Below are 17,630 nucleotides of genomic sequence, written 5' to 3'. Positions count from 1 at the left end.
AAAACCAAATTTTAATTAACTGAAAGTAAAAAATAAGAAAGTAACTATTTAGAATAATGTATGCAATGAAAGAAATGCAATATTCCTGTAAGTAAAAACAAAAGTATAAATATTAAAGTAAAAGTGTCAATCACAAAAGAAAGTTGTTGTTTTTTTTCGAAGTTGATGCCTTCATTTTTTGACATAATATAATTTTTCAATTTATCTTCATTTATTTATAGTTTCCCAACATCAAAACAGAAATTTCACTTCTCTAAAGTTTTCTAGAAACATAATTAAAACACTAGAAGTTTTCTAGTGTAATGAACATAAATGAGAATTTTTATTCATTTTTTTCTCAATATAAAGTTTAATAAATAGCTTAAAAATTATTCATCTATAACAATTTAAGCATGCCTTATACATGTATAAATGTGCACTTTGATAATTCATACCAATTTTTCAATTTAAATTTTGATCTCAAAGCTAATTTTGGAGAAAATAGAGAATGAAAAAAAAAAAAATGTTTTTATTTAATTTATTTCATTCCATTGATAATATATAACCTGTAGACAAAAAAAATAGTATAAACGTTTAATTGAAAATCAGCTATTAACACATTCTAAAATAGGAAACCTAAAATAAAATAGAAACATATTATTTATATATAGCTTTAAAAAAAAGCCAGGCAAATATTCAATAAAATTTTAATTTTGTTAACAATCAATTGAATCATTACATCAATAAAATTATGAAATTTTTAAAAACAATATTTTCAAAAACTCATTAACATAAAATAAAAGTTTAAAAAATCTTCCCATACTATTATAACCTCATCTTAAACTGAAATTAACAAATTGATAGTTTTATCCCCCTTGAGTATATATCATTAATTCCACATTCCACTTTTGTTTCTAGAAATAAAAATACATGCTTGGATATTCTAATAAATGTCACTTACTGGATTCGTTAAAACAATTTTTGCATCCCTGTCTTTTTCAGCTTTCATTTTTAATACAATGCATTGTTCCCCTTTCACCATAACATAATCTGCTACAACTTCTTCAATCTGATCCATAAATATCAGCTGAAAAAAAAATGTATTTCAGAAAAATATAAAACAAATTGCTTGAGAATAAAAGCCATGACAAGCATTAATAAGGGGGGGGGGGCATAAAATTAGTAATGAAAGGATTTTTGATAAATGAATTTTAACAATTAATTTCATTGTCAAATAAGATTCATGATAAATATATTTCTACTAAAAGACATGCATTATTTACACATACAATTATAATTTTTAATATTTAATTAGTTTTAGTAAAGTAACCAGTTAATTTAGCTAGTATACTCTACTCTGTTATAATAGTGAAGAAAACGAATTATCCATTTCTAGCTTTTGTCTTCAGAAAAAAATAGTACTTCTATGACAGCATAATTGAAATACAATCCTAAACTTTTTGTAAATTTTTATTCCATTGTTTCATTCATAAGTCTTCAGTTAATTATATACAGCATTAATAATTATTTATTATTTCATTACATATCCAAATAAATTTATTTCCAAAAGCTTTCATGTCCAAAATTAACGCAAAAAAAAATGTCAAACTAAAAAAGTATAATGGTAACTTTTATACATTTATTATTGTTGCATGTAATGCTTCCAACTTTAAGATGTATATTTTTTTTATTTAAAAATAAAATACAATTTCTAAACAGAAATATAGAATGAAAAATTGAATGCTACTATTAAAAGATTTTAAGTTATTTATGTAACAATTTTTTTCAATAAATATATATTTTTTATACATCAGATGCATCATTAACAGCTAAACTATTGACAAATAGTAAAAATTTATTTTTGAAAAAGCATGAAAATTTACATAGCACATCAAATATAAATGAAATACTATTTGGAAGGCGGCATTTGAAAAAACAGTATTTATTTCAGCAAAGTTCTTACCTCTGGCTTGGCACTACTAGATTCTGTATGTAACTCTAAACGGTTAGGATAAAGTTTACCATATCGAGTTTGCCATGCTGAAGCAAATGGACCACCTAACTTTTTGATGTAGCCATGTATTATGCAATCGGATTCTAAAATTAAAAGAAAAAATTATCAATAACAGAATATCTGATTTTAAAACAGCAGCACTGCAGACTATTTTGTCTCAATCAGTTTTTCAATACAACTGCATTTCTATATATACAAAACAAGCTATTAAAAAATAATTAACATGAAGTAAACAATACAAAGACCCATTTGGATTTAACAAAATTGTAACAATATGTAAGAATTTCATCCTTTTAAAACATGAATTATGGTAGCATATAAATATGAATTAAATATTACCTAAAACCAAAATAAGCAGGAACATAAATATAATACATCAATTATGAATACATATCTATACAAATTGACATCGATTATTAAAAATCGCTTGTTTTTAAATTACTGAAGCACATAGTAGATTTAGAAAAAGAGAATCATTCATATCATACTATTTCATTAAATAAATCTTAAAATTATTCTCAGACAGATTATTATTTTAAATTTGATCTCTTTTTGAATATTTTTTATTCGTGTCATTATTAGCTAATTGGATGATAAAAAAAAAAATCTTGCAAATGAAGGCATGAATTTGAAGGTTTATTAAAATATATGTATTTCAAGACACATTTCAGAAATTTCCAATAAAATAATACATATATATACAGATGGTAAGTCTTTACAAATGGAATCTAATTACAAACCCATTAGAAAAGGAGAGAAAAAAAATTATACAAGTTTCTTTTTTAAAAAAATGCAGCATGTTACAAGTGAATTTCATAGCCTTTTCTGTGTTGAAATAGCATTCAAAATTTATGTAATATATGGTTTATTTGCACTCAAAAGTAATATACAATTTTGTTTGTTAAAATTATTTATATATATTATCATCATTATTTAATTATATTTCTAATTATAATTATACACACTTTATTTATTAAATTATTTAATGCTTATTTAAGTATGTTTTATTCTGGAAAAATTAAATGTCACAAATCATTGTGCAGAAAAATAAATAAATTTTGAATGAATAATAACAATGAAAATCTTTTATTACCTTTCTCATCATCAAACTTCATTTTCATTTTGGCCTTTTTCTTTTGTTCAAGTTTATCAGCTTCTAGGTTTATGGTCTCAAATACAGTCTCAGCGATTTCTTGCTGCCATCTTTCAGATATAACAACAGGGAAATTTTTGTAAAGCTCCTGATCAGCATCCGTTAGCTGAAAAGAAAAAAAATATTTTTTTAGATATTTTTTATTTTTAAATGAAATTACTAATTATATCAACAAATGAAATTCATTTTCAATTAATTATAATGTAACTTTTTAATTGAAAATCAGCTATTAACACATTTTAAAATAGGAAACCTAAAATAAAATAGAAACATGTTGTAATGTAATCTTTTGGGAAATTTGCTCTCCGAGTACATTGACAAGTACAAAAAATAATTTACCTTCTCTTATTTATAATTTACCTTCTTAAAGTAAATTCAATAAATAATTATTAAAACCATTTCATTTTCATTAAGTAAACAACATATATTTACATTTTACATACAAATTTGTACTGAATTAAAACAGAAATATTCACAAAGAAAATTATTCAAAATTTATATATCATTTTAATTCTCTTTATATTATAGGATTTAAAAATACCCCAACATGTTCATAAATATTAATTCAATTACAAATGTTGTTTCAATCTTTATGCAATATTTGATATCTGAAGATATTTGATATCTGATATATAAATATATTACCTTCATTTTACAATATATTTATAACGTTTTATTGAAAAATTGTTGTATTTTTAAGGAAATCAACAACTGCATTCACCATAGGCAGTTATGTCATGTATGTCAAATGTGATTTGCAAAGATAAATTTTTTAATAAAATTATTTACAATTTCTATGAATGATTTTTAAGATTCCTTCTTCAGTTTCAAGTTCTGTAAATGAAAAAGGTCCTACTTGCTTAATTTGAATTGAAGAAACATATTAAATACATCATTGATCTTGAGAACCAATATGTTAGTAAATAAAAAGATTATTAGTGCTTTGAGTAATTCAAATAATCTTTAGCTTTCATGATACACTTAAACTCATTGTGGTTTACTAAATACTGAAGATAATTTATTATATGCAAAAAGTAATTGTATATTAATATATCTTTGTCCTGGATAGTGTGAGTCACTAGAAAATTAATCTGGCTTTCTCATAAAGTTTTGTTAAAGAGTTTTGACCCAAACCTTGTTTTTTATATACTTGCAGAAAATCAGATGTAAATGGATATAATTTTTAAATTTATTTATTGTTAAAGCGAGTATCACAGAACAACTCCTTTATACAAAAGAGATGCAATTTCAGTTGCATGTATAATCAAAAGTAATAAAATATACCATTCTTGAACAAAATTCGACTATTAATTAAGGGTGTATCAAATAAAACAAAAAAAAGTCTAAAATGTACAAAACTACTAGGTAATAAATGAAAAAAAAACATTAATATATATATATAACATAAAAATTACTATCAAAGGAACAATTCTGTTCAAATACCAGTAAGCAAAAGACTTTTTGCCTTGAAAATGAAACAGATATTAAGAAAATTTTTATTACAATTCTATAAATGTTAAATACCCTTGTTTTATAGAAAAAGAATTATGCTTAAACAAACATCTAATCGTAATTAACAAAGGCTTTCTAATCTTATTGTGAATTTCTCATTTTGAAAACAAATACTTAATATAACATATGAACTTTATACGGAACTGAAAAGAACTTTATGAGGAAGTCAAATTAATTCTCTAGCAATATACATTATCCAGGACAAAGACATGTTGATGCATAGTACAAAATAAGAAACACATCAAAAATACTCTTTTCTAAATATTAAATGGCTTTCAATAAGTAAACTGATCTTCACTTAATTTTAAAATAGGATTTGGAAGTAAAAATATCACAACAAAATCTCCCATTCTTAAACAAATAATATGTAGCTACATAGACATTTTTAGATTACATTTCTAAAAATGGAATAAATAAATCACATTTAGAAGCCTTATAGGCCATATAATATATCACAATAAGAAGTTTGGTTATCGGCTGAAATCTAACCACAAAACTTGTCTCGCAAAATTGGAATGCAGCTTAACAATTTCTTATATTTTTTAATTGATTAGACATGTTTTTTTTTTTTGAACTTTTAAAAGATAACAATAAAATGAAAGTAAAATTGTAAAATGTGTTAAAAAGACAATTGAAACACACAAGTACCATGTATTTCCCTCCAAAAAGAAATTAGAAGAAGAGGGAGAAAGTGATTTTTAGAAGTGAATTACCTTGATTCCTTTGGTATCTTCCTCATCAAAAGAACCGATATCGAATGCATCAGCTGCATTAACTTCTCCCCTTGGAGGAATAAGTGGAGGGGGATATTTCTGAAGATAAACTAGCTGCCAATCAATACCCGTAAAGAAAGGATGCTCCTTCAGTTCATCAGCACTGTAAAGAATGATCAATTATTAACAGGAACAAAAAGGAACAATGCAGTTTGTTGCAGTGGCAGTTAATAATGTTTTGATGTTAGCATAAAAAATGGCTATATTCTTTAAAAAAAATGCAATGATTAATCACAGAAAACAATGCTGCAATGTGAAAAAAATATCAACAAGAATATGAAACAGTGGTGGAAAGATGAATTTATTATTCAGATAATATTATATTATTCAGATAATATTATTAATAATTCAGAGCCGTGCTCATTTAAGAGAAGTGTGATATATAAATTGTATGAATTTTCTAAGCAGAAAGGAAGTTAGCAACATTATTAGCCTAAATAGGAGATATCTGAAATTAAAATTAGAGAATATCTTGCTCAATAATTTAACATAATTAAAATTATAGCTATTACACTCTGAGAGTTGCGGGAAAACACAAATACTCATGCAATTCAAAAGTTAAAATTTTTAATTCGAATTTCAATGGTTGGAAATAGATTTAATTATACAAATTCTAATAATTTGAACTTAATTACATATATAAATTTATATAAAGATGTCAATAATGAAATATTTTTGAAAATCTAATTTTTTCAAAGAAACAAGAATATTTTACTCGGACAGTATAGAAATTTTCATCTATAGAAATTATAATACATTATGAAAGTACTTAAACAACTAAAATGAGAAACAGTACAGTAAAAATCCACTTGGAGTAATAATTCTTATTACAATTGAAGTAATTCTTTTACTACATATTTAAGCAAAATCAACAGCATTGAAAATATTTAAATCTGAAAAAAAAAAAAAAATTAGAATTTTTTTCTTTAGAATTGGAAAATATTCAAATTAGGGACATTCCCAAATCTGTATGCAGATAAAAAAAAAAATTACAAATCCACATTTTCTTTTCAATGATTAAATTTGATAATAAAACTATATTAAAAAGAAAATTTCCTAAAGAAAGCATAATAAGTGCTTTGATATATTTATCAAATGGAAAAATAAAAACATTATAAAGGAAAGCATATTTCCCTGCCGAAAATTATATAAAACATTAGATACCTGTGAAAATCTTTGTCATTTTTTGGCAAATAATAAAAGCTTTATGATGCCATGTTTCTTTCACGCAGAAAGCATATTATATTCCATTTACTATAAGGCAATGTAATAAATTGTAGTCTGAAGCATAATCATTTCTACAGATTTATTGATTGTGTTAACATAAATTAAATCTGAAGAGATAGAACACAAAGGACCCATAACACCAGGTGATGTATCCTGCGATGTATTGATTTTTTTTTCCATCAAATGAATGATGCTCATTTATTATTTACTCAAAGTACAAACTGGAAAATTTCATTGCAGCATCTCCAACAGGTTTCATCTATCTTGATAAAATATCCAGCGAACACTTTTTAAGACTTTTTTAATGGCAATATTTAGGGAGATTGATGTTATTATTAATGGAGCAAACCTATACTCTAAAATATGTGAATTTGAGATGGTAAGAACTTCTAACGCTTTTTTCTATCAAATCTAACTACCTTTTGATTTTTATTAACTGATCATGTGAATCATTTGAAAAATATGTAATCCTGCAAATACAGATCATATTCATATTAATTTTTCAACCTTCAATTTCTTGCTAAGACAGCTTGATTACTAAAATATATATCCTTGTTCTTCTTCATGTCCAAAAGATGATAAGTAATATTTATGATAAGTTTAATGAGACTAAAAAAAAAAAAAAAAAAAAAAAAAAACACTTTTCTACCAATGCTTCCGATTATTAACAGCAAAGCCTTTTCAGCTTAGAATATCTTTATTTCCCCAATTATTTTAGAAATGTCTAAACTATTTCTACAGCTTCTTTCATATCGAAAATGTTTGTCAAACACATTCAAAATCAAGCAAAGAGTTTTGAATGAAATTTATTATAAAACAAAATAATAAAATCAATTCTTTGCATATGTTTTGTTTTTTCATTTTTGAGGAAGGAAAGAAAGAGATCAAATAACAACAATAAATCAAATATATATATTATGCTAAATTTTAAAACTTGCTGATTTTATATTTAGAAATTGTATAGGTACTATAAACTGCATACAAACAATATTATGACTTCATCAACTAGCAATCTATTCAGATACTTTTTAAGAAATTCATTATATTAGAAACATACCCTTCTTCCTTGCAGCCAAGCCTTTTACCCACATCCCTTTGAAGCAGACCTTCCAAAAGATTTTTTAGCTCAACACTAAAACTGTCAGGCAATTCAACATTCTGTAATTATAACAATAAATGTGTAAGAAAAGCTAAAATATTATTTTTACATTATTCTTATTATATTAAAAAGGATAACATATTATTAATAAAAAAAGAAAGTATCATATATTTCACATTAACTGGTAGATGTTATAGTATAAATGATTGAAAACTATTTTTAAAACAAATAACAAGGCTTCGAGGCTTTTTCCATTATAATTTCAAAGAAAATCTTTGATTATCTTTTTATCCCCTTAATTCAACCTTCGGTAAAGAGTAACAATTTTTCATCAATTTAGATGTCTTATATTAATTACTTATTTAAAATACATGGTAAAATCATCCTATTTTTTTATTCAGATTGATGTCAAAATATTTTTAATATAATTTTGGTATGCTATTAAAAATATGCCAAAGAGTAAAGTAATTAAAATTAAGAAAAGAAATTAAATTTAAAAAAATTAATTAATTAAATTAAGAAAAAAAGTAGTTGAAATTTAGCATTCTCATATAAAATTGTTATTATGGCAGATAAAATATATTCAAAGCTTTATATGTACATTAAATATTTAATCTACTAATTCATATACTTCACCAAATAATTTTTATAGCAATAATAAGAGGTGTACGTTCAGACTACATAAATTAAATCCAAAAACATTTCAATTCAAAAAGAATATGATTTTGTAGATTTTTAAGAAGAAAATTAAAAAAAAAAACATTAAGATTTAAAAACTCTAAATGGCAAGTGAAATAGTGCACAAGCACAATATAGGGTGTTCATTAATTATTGTCGGGGTTTCCGTACCTCATAACTTTCGAATAAAAAATATTACGCAAAAACCGATTACGTATTCGTAAATTACAACTCAAAGAATTTTATTAATGATATTAAAGTGTAAAGCTTGCACAATTTGCACTTTGTAGGCATTCAGCTGAAGGCGATTATGTATTCGTAAATTTGCTGAACAAATTTTGACTTTTGATAATCGTGCGGGTTCTCCGAGCCCCATATTCTACAGTTATGTTTATTCACTTTTTCTGACACATGAAAAGTGGATTCGTCACTGAAGAACCATTTCCGAAGGTAATTTTCATCATCCTCAATTCGAGTCAAAATTTGTTCAGCGAATTTACGAATACATAATCGCCTTCAGCTGAATGCCTACAAAGTGCAAATTGTGCAAGCTTTACACTTTAATATCATTAATAAAATTCTTTGAGTTGTAATTTACGAATACGTAATCGGTTTTTGCGTAATATTTTTTATTCGAAAGTTATGAGGTACGGAAACTCCGACAATAATTAATGAACACCCTATATATGCATAACGAGCATTCAAATACATTATTTTTTTAAAGGAACTGTGTGACAAACAGGACAATACTTGCCAAAATGAAATGCAAAATTGGGACATATTAGTAGACAACAACCAGTTTTTGTACAGATTGCAAAATATTGTTCTTTTATTTCAAACAAAAATAATTTCTGGAAGCAAATTAAAATAGAAATCATTTGAATAAAAATCAACGTACCATGGTCAGTGTCATTCTATCTATTTCATGCTTATCTTTTGTTTTATGCTGCCTGAATGGGCTGTGACTGAAAAAAAAAGCAAATACAAATTAAGAAAATGTAGAATTTTTGTGACTATCTTTTAAAATTTATCAATTATTTCCTCATTTTTTAAACGATAGATGCAATGCTTCAAAAATTTTAAATCAGCACATAATTTTATCTACATATACAACTAAAATAGAACATTTTGTAATAATAAAAAAAATTTTAATTCAAAAATTATTATTAATGTGTACTATTTATAAAATTTTATTTTGGAAAGCATCCATTTAATAATTTATTAATTTTATTACTTATCAAGTAATCATAATAAAATGTTCAATTATATCTGCCTTCAACTTATATTCCATATTCATAGAAGCAAAGACAGCATTTCGTTTCAAATAAAATACATTCTAAATACAAGATAAACTTATAATGGAAAGTTACAATTACCCAGAAATCAATTTTGCATTACTTCAAAATATTAAAAAGATACCAATGTAACTAAAAAATAAGATTTAAGAATTTGACTATTTTCTTTATTTTTTAGTATAATAGTAATTTTCAAATAGAAAAAACGAGAATATTATTTAAAGACACTTTTTAAGAGACAACTTGAGCTGTCTCTGTTGAAATGTCTTAACAACTATCATAACTTAAATTCTATACTTATTGAAATAAAACATATAAAATAAAATATACTTAAATATAAATACTTAAAATAAAATATATTCTTAATCCATATGAGAAACATGACAATAAAAGTTTAAATTTTCTTATATAACATAAAGCTGTAATATATATGTAAAATAGAAATACCAACAACATTATATATTTAAAGCTCCAATAAAGATAAATTAAAATTTATGGAAGGATTGCTATAGGTTTATAAATTCCTAAAATGAAATACAGTAATAAAAAAAGAATAAAATAAAGCATATATAAAGCAGAAACATGGTAATAAATCTGAATTTTTTAAAAGTCTTATGTAAACAACCAATTTTAAACTAAAAATGGCACATTATGTGAAAATAAATAGGAAATTGAGTTACTTAACTAGTTTATTTATCACAAATCAAGTGATAGACACACACACACATACAAAAATAAATAAATATTAGGAGTGAAAAATAAAAATAAATACCCTTTAAGTAGCTTGTATAACATACATCCTAAGGAGAACCAATCTGCACTAGAATCATAAGGTGTTCCTTTTGATAATACTTCAGGTGCCATATAACCATGAGTACCCCTAATTGTCAATAGAAAAAAAAATCAAATTTTAATAAATTAACTACAAAAAAGAATACAGAATAATAAATACATAATACAGAAATACATAATACAGAAGATAATAAATAATACAGAAGATAAAACACTTACACACTAGCATGGGGTTTCCGCTTTGAAAAATCACATGCAAGTCCCAAATCAGATATGCGAGCATGACCATGTTCATCAAGTAGAATATTAGCTGGCTAAAATATAGAAAGAAATGGAAAAAATTAATGCACATGGTAATGAACATTTTTGAGAAAACTAAAAATAAAACATCAAGGGCAACAGGAGAAAATATAAAAAGAAAAAAACATGGTATCATAAAATAACAAATATGAAAAAAAAAAAAAAAAAAAAATAGCTGTATATATATATATATATATATATATATATATATATATATAAACATAAAATTATAAGTTTGAAATGGTTATTCTCATCAATTCCATTTAAAAGCACAGTTATATCTGAAATTCCCAATCAAACTCTACTTTTATTCCTACTGTAAAATAATTTAATATACTGTCAGGTAAAAAAACTGGAATATAAAACTATTCAAAGGAATTCATTCCTTTAAACTATGAAATGAAGTTCAAATAAATTGATTAGAACTTTCATTGTTCGAACTGAAGGGGACATCATCACATCAGATAATCAAAAATTTGGATAGTAGAAACTACATTTCAAATTGAATCCTCTCTTTCAACACAGTTTTATCAATTTATTTATTTAAAATAATAATATAAGCCCATAAAAACTATTACATATCAACAACAAATTCTTTCATTAGTAATCTAATTTCTTATAAGAAAACTTACAAATATTAACTGATTTTTGTTATTTTCTTCCTATTTTTCCAATGATTCTTTGCTGTGATACATTGAAAAAGATATTCTTCCCCATTCAACAATGCTAGACTCCCCACAATGGTATTAAATTCTAAAAAATTTCCAGTTATTTTTTCCCCCCATGAAAATGAATGAGATTTGTACAAGTCAGTATGAAGTTGTTTATCAATTCAATCAGTTCTTTTTTCTCTCCAAATAAATATTTCAGCTATAGTGGAACACCTTTTTTTCACAAACAACTGTTTCCAGAAAATTTAGCTCTAATGGCAACATTGACATCCTTTAAAAAAAAGTCCTCGACTATATTAAAATAGCATAATTTTTTTCATATCAACATGGTTAAAAGAGCTCTCAGTTGATAGAGAGTAGATAATTGAGATTATGTAACATGCTTTGTTACACTCAGCATATGATCCCATAGTCAATAAAATGTTATCATGGACAAAACATTCAAGATGAAGTTTTCTAAATACTTAATGATTCAAGAGCATTTGAACAATTGTATTTAAATGGAAATTATATATAAAACCATAAAAAGGAAATGTATACGATAAAAATTAACACAGAAAGTAATTTCCAGAAAACATGATAAATATTATATCCAAATCCATTTGTTATGTTTTTATCTGAAATTATTTCAGATAAAATTTGTCCTTTCACTCAATAAATTTAAATGTAATAAAAGAGAAATAGCACTCTAAATTATAAATTAATTTCATGCTAATTGTTCTAAAAATTCTAACCTTGAGATCTCTATACACAACAAAACGTTTGTGCATGTGTTCTAGTCCTAATATGACTTCAGCTGCGTAAAACCTCATTTCCTGCTCTGCAAACGTACCATGTTGGGATAAGTGGTAATGTAGATCTCCACCTAAAATTAAAACAAAACGGTTTTTTTTTAAAAATTGCATTTGCAGATTTATGGGCACAGAACAGTGAAAAATATATTTATGTACAGAAACAAGCTGAAGTGAACAGATTGTCCATGAAGATAATATGTTGAAAAAGATGAATGAAAAATATGACAAAAGAAAAGAAATACAATCTGAAACATTGCGACATTGATATAATTACGTTTATTTGTTCTTTTGATATTTTAGAAGTGAAATATCTTTGAAAGGGTTTCTGACAAAATTAAATATTTTGAAAATGCAACTGATTGAGTTGCTGCTTGACCGATCAAAGTAATTCATTAGAAAAAAGATGAATTGGATTGATATAAAAGTCCTAATTTGGAGCTTTCTGAAATTAGTGGTTAAAAACAAGAGCTGTTACATATTTTTGGTGACAGAGAATTAAAAGCAAATAATAGTTATTAAAAATGAATGTTTCCAATTTAAATTTATTATAATGAAAGATTTTAAAATAATAAAAATATTATTATTGTACTTTTTTAACAAATTCTTAGATAATAAAATAGGAAAAAAAATATTAGGAATAAGCAAACTTCATGGCTTAATCTAAAAACTAAGCTGCTAAAAATTGTTCAAAATCTACAGCCTGGCAAAAAATACATTAAATTAAAAATAAAAGCTATCAGTCAAATATTAGGATGCCCAGTTGCCATAAAATTGTTCTTAAAAATTATGCTATACTCAACTCGTTCAGAGCCATTAATAAATTATTTTTCTTTATGAAAACAATGTTAATTTGTATATACATAAGAAGAAAAAAAAAATCAAAATTTATGCTACCATCATTTGTTTTTATTAGAATTAAAAAAAAAATGCACTTCTATTAACAGAGCATCACCAACTTGAGAAAAAAGCTTTAAAGAAGATACTTTTATAATTAAAAAGACAACTTAAAGGATTTCCTTATTTGATTAAAGCTCTTTAAGATGTCTACTAAAAAAACAATACCCCCCCCCCTATTTTTTTTCCAGCACTCCCTTAAAACCTTTATCAAAACAGTTGCTATGTTGATAAAAGTTCTAGATTTAGCATGACTAAAAAAACTTTTTATACTGTCATTAAGCATTGAATTTTTAAATTTATATTTAATTTAGATTTCAAAACAATAATACTAAAAGGCATTTAGTGTCTGAGATACCAAATGTAATGATTTATGTGAATAGTTTTCTATGCAATACGAACTTTTAAAACAGATGCTCATCCAGTCTCTTCAAAAAATATAACTTCATCTAATAATAAATTTAAAGTCCATGGTAATATTGGATATTTCTGACCGATTTTCCTTTAAGAAATAAATTCAAAAGTAGCTAATTTAATTACATAAATGAAACTTGGAAAATCAAAGTTCCCACAACTAAGTTTAACGTTTCATATCTAAAGTAAAAGATTCATTGTAAGATTAATCTATTTCATCTATTCTAAATCTAATCATTCTAAATCATCAATATTCTAAATCATTCTATTCATCTAATCTATTCTAAAATTAAAAATACATCAAATTTCAATGTGGAATGTATCCGTAGAAACTGGCATCTTTTAAATTATTTAGTATCAATACAAGATTACTCAATGATAATTGATTTATTAACTTTTTAACTGCACATATTTTTAAAAAATGATAGATTAATTAAATGATACTAATTATCCAATATTTATTTATAAAAGCATTTCTAGAGACACTGAAAATACTATCCTTTTGTCTAGGTCTAGCTCTTGGGCAGTTTTAAAACATCAGTTAAAAGCAAGAGAGTTTACAGTTTATCAAAATAAACAGTTTTCTAATACAGGGTGCACATTTTTTACTAAAAGTGATGAACTATCTCCTTATACACGGAACCACAATTAAATTATCATTTTAATAATCTAGTTAATAGATCAGAGAGATATGGGGGAAAAAATCCCTATATAACATATGATTAAACATTCTGAGAACTCAAAAACAATTAGAGAAATAAAGCATTGAAATTACCGTTCATTAGATCCAAAATGAAGCATAATTTATCTGGGGTTTGAAATGCATAGGTCATACATACAATAAACGGACAGCCTTCCTGAAAAATACATATAAAGACAATTATTAAAAGCCAATGAGCCAAAATGAATTCTTTATTCACTTCAAACTTATTCATACTATATAAATTAGACATTTTAAAAAGGAAATTATTATCTTAAACATATCTTTTCAGCATAGCGGAAATAAATATTCAATAAGATATAAATAAAATATGTCAATTATAGGAAAGCATTAAGGCAATCATTTGAATAACACTTAAATGCATAATTTAAAGCAAGGAGAAAAAAAAGACAGTAATGGATCTCTTCAATGGTTACTGGCACTCTGCCTGAAACAAATATATTTCTATCAAACATGCAATGCCTTTTTCTCAGTAATCAGAGAAAAGGGAACCTATAGAATTTTTTTTCTATGCTATTTCAGAGAAAAAGAAATGCAATCTCAATTTTTCATGGAAAAAAGGCTCTATTTAGAAAACTATTTTCCATAAAACTCCAAATGGCAACATTAGTTTCCCCTTTTTTTTTCATTTATTACTAATTACCTAACTCTTAAATGAATTCAAAATTTACTTTCACCTATTAATAATGAATCTCCTCATTTTAATTATATTTGTTTAAAAGAAAACTTTACTGGATCTTTGAAATTTATAACTAATGATTTTTTTTCTCATTAATAAAAATAAAGCTTTAACCAAGGAAAAATCATAGCTTCTACCAAGGGGGAAAAAATCAAGCTAGAATTATACTTACTCCAGTGCTCACAAGAGAAAGCATTATCCTCTCATTTAATGCTAAAGTTTCACCTTGTTTCATTTTTATCCGTTTTTTATCAAGACACTTCATTGCATACCTATTAAATACATTAAATAGTCAATAAAGGAAATAAAAACAAAAGCGAAAAAAAAAGAAATGAAAAAAAAGAGTAACTATATCTCAAAAATGCAATTATTTCTATTAATCAAATAGATAACAGAAAATCATGTGGAATTATGTACAGGTTTTATTGTTATGCAGAATTATGTGTTCGTTTTATTATTATGTAGAACTATATGTAGGTTTTATAATCAAATAGAATTATGAGCTAGATTTATAATCATATAGAACTATAAATCAAGAATTTAATATATTTAAATACTTTGCATGAATAATTAGACTTTAAGAATCTATTTTTAATTATATCAAGACCGTCATTTATTTAACATAGTAAAAATAAATGGTAAAACTTCCGCCAAATAACATAATATCATTTTTTTCAAATTCGTAAGCCAGTGACAGTTGTTTTAAAATCACAAAAAGTGTGAAAACCATATTAGCTTAATAACTTAAATATGTACAATTATAATTGAATTTTTATTAGTATGTTTCTCACATCAAGATTGGAACTTAAACTATATAAGTCGAATAGGATATAAATGTACAAGCTATTTCACAAAAATTTGAAAGCTATTCAAGAAATCTTCAAAGGGGGAAAAGGGGGGGGGAGACATGTCATACATTTTTCCAGTATCAGCTTTCCGGCAACCATAAACTTCACCAAATCCTCCACGTCCAATGATTCGATGAACACTGAAGTCATTCATTGTTAACTGCAATGATGAAAAGTAATATATAAGTAAACATGATGGGGCATTTTGTTTTTGATAATTCTCAAATAATAACAAAATAAATTTAAAAATAGACACATAATAGAAAATGATATTTACTTGTATGTTAAGCTCTAAGTTTTTCCATTGGCAAAACCTTGTGTATTTTTCACTAAAAGAAATTCAGGGATATAAATCAGAAACAGATAATTCAATATATAATTTTTAAAAGTTAGATAAAAGGTCATATAGTTTAATAAGTACAAAGTAGTTTTTACTCTGAAACTTATAAAATAATAATAGTACTTTACTTTTAAATCAAATAACTCATACAAAAAAAAATAGCCTACTAATATTAATTAAAGCTATACAAGTAAAAATGCATAAAATGTTTGTACTTACCTTTCAATAAACTTAGTAAAAATTTCACCTCTTAATAAACTAAATATTTCTTCTATATATGGCTGAAAGAGCAAAGAAGCAAGTTTTAGGATCAAATTAGTTATAAATCGTTATCATATCATCAGTAAATCCTTCAAAATAAAAAGTAAAAAGAAATTCACCTGAAATAAATTAACTGGAACTTCATTTTTCATTAGATACTTTTGTACATAACTAACAGATTCTTTGGAATAATCCTAAAATATAAAAGCACAAAAATTACCAAACATTAAACTAATATTGCATATCAAAAGACAGAAAAATATCAGAATTTACACATAAGATAATATAGCTAATAAAGAAATACAAAATCAGCATAGCACAAGAAGAATCCATACTAAAATAATTCAAATATAGTACCAGAAGAAATACAGAATAAAATAACTGAACAATATGTTCTTAAAAATTAGTTCTTGAAACTACATTGAAAAATACTTCAAAAACAGAAGAAAGGCTAGATTTGCATTAAGCAGAATTTCTCTATAAAGGAAATGTTAATTATAAATTTTTATCGTTAAGATATATAAAACAGCAGAATTCGCCTTCAGCAATAGAATGATATTTAGTTTCAAAAGAAAAGAAAAGACATTAGTTTTTTGAATAATAGTATTCACTATTGTACTACATTATACAGCAATCAAAATATGATTAATAGTAGTATTGAATAGTAGTAGCAATATCTACTATTCATTTTGACAAATCTGCATATTTTACCCCCCCCCCCCCCTGAGTTTGAAAAACAAATTTTTAGAAAATGTCAATCTACCAGTGACAAAGATGACTCAAAACTGCTTTGAGTTAGATGGATTAAATTTGGTATACGGTCTTTACTTTAAATTTGTAGATTTCTATCAAATTTTCAGCAAATTCGTTCGGAAGAAGTCTGTTCAGATATTCAAATATAAATTAACACTATAACTACAAAATGAATAGATACGCCAATACTTGCATAGTAACGCCAATATTCTGCAGGGCGTTGCTCAAATGTTGTGCCCTTGCATCAATAGAAATATATTGATTAATATTGTAGGAAAACTGTGTGTGTCTTTAATTCGTGCAAAGAGGCTAAAGTTTGAGGGTAATAAACACCAATTTTTCCTTTATCCTTTACTTCTTAATATACAGACTGCGGTTTTTTTTGGTTTCTAATGACCTCTAAATACTTCAGTTCAGATGCCTGGTGAAAGAA

The 17,630-nt window shown here is 25.0% G+C and overlaps 1 protein-coding gene across 1 annotated transcript in view; it reads right to left on the bottom strand.

The window, feature by feature from the left end:
• LOC129972307 (G protein-coupled receptor kinase 1-like) overlaps positions 1 to 17,630 on the bottom strand; it is a 182,988-nt gene that overhangs the window by 7,677 nt on the left and 157,681 nt on the right. Inside the window, exons 5-19 of the mRNA XM_056086396.1 lie at positions 16,564 to 16,638; positions 16,403 to 16,464; positions 16,121 to 16,172; positions 15,912 to 16,003; positions 15,168 to 15,267; positions 14,371 to 14,452; positions 12,228 to 12,358; positions 10,742 to 10,836; positions 10,503 to 10,610; positions 9,334 to 9,400; positions 7,716 to 7,816; positions 5,372 to 5,534; positions 3,087 to 3,252; positions 1,943 to 2,076; positions 941 to 1,066 (exon numbers count right to left, since the gene is read on the bottom strand). Coding sequence (XP_055942371.1) covers positions 941 to 1,066; positions 1,943 to 2,076; positions 3,087 to 3,252; positions 5,372 to 5,534; positions 7,716 to 7,816; positions 9,334 to 9,400; positions 10,503 to 10,610; positions 10,742 to 10,836; positions 12,228 to 12,358; positions 14,371 to 14,452; positions 15,168 to 15,267; positions 15,912 to 16,003; positions 16,121 to 16,172; positions 16,403 to 16,464; positions 16,564 to 16,638 — 1,554 coding nt within the window. The remainder of the gene's footprint in view (positions 1 to 940; positions 1,067 to 1,942; positions 2,077 to 3,086; positions 3,253 to 5,371; positions 5,535 to 7,715; positions 7,817 to 9,333; positions 9,401 to 10,502; positions 10,611 to 10,741; positions 10,837 to 12,227; positions 12,359 to 14,370; positions 14,453 to 15,167; positions 15,268 to 15,911; positions 16,004 to 16,120; positions 16,173 to 16,402; positions 16,465 to 16,563; positions 16,639 to 17,630) is intronic.

Source organism: Argiope bruennichi, chromosome 6 (genome assembly GCF_947563725.1).
Source record: "Argiope bruennichi chromosome 6, qqArgBrue1.1, whole genome shotgun sequence".
Lineage (NCBI taxonomy): Eukaryota > Metazoa > Arthropoda > Arachnida > Araneae > Araneidae > Argiope > Argiope bruennichi.
The sequence above is the reverse complement of the archived record's forward strand: the minus strand, read 5'-3'. Positions and strand labels throughout refer to the sequence as shown.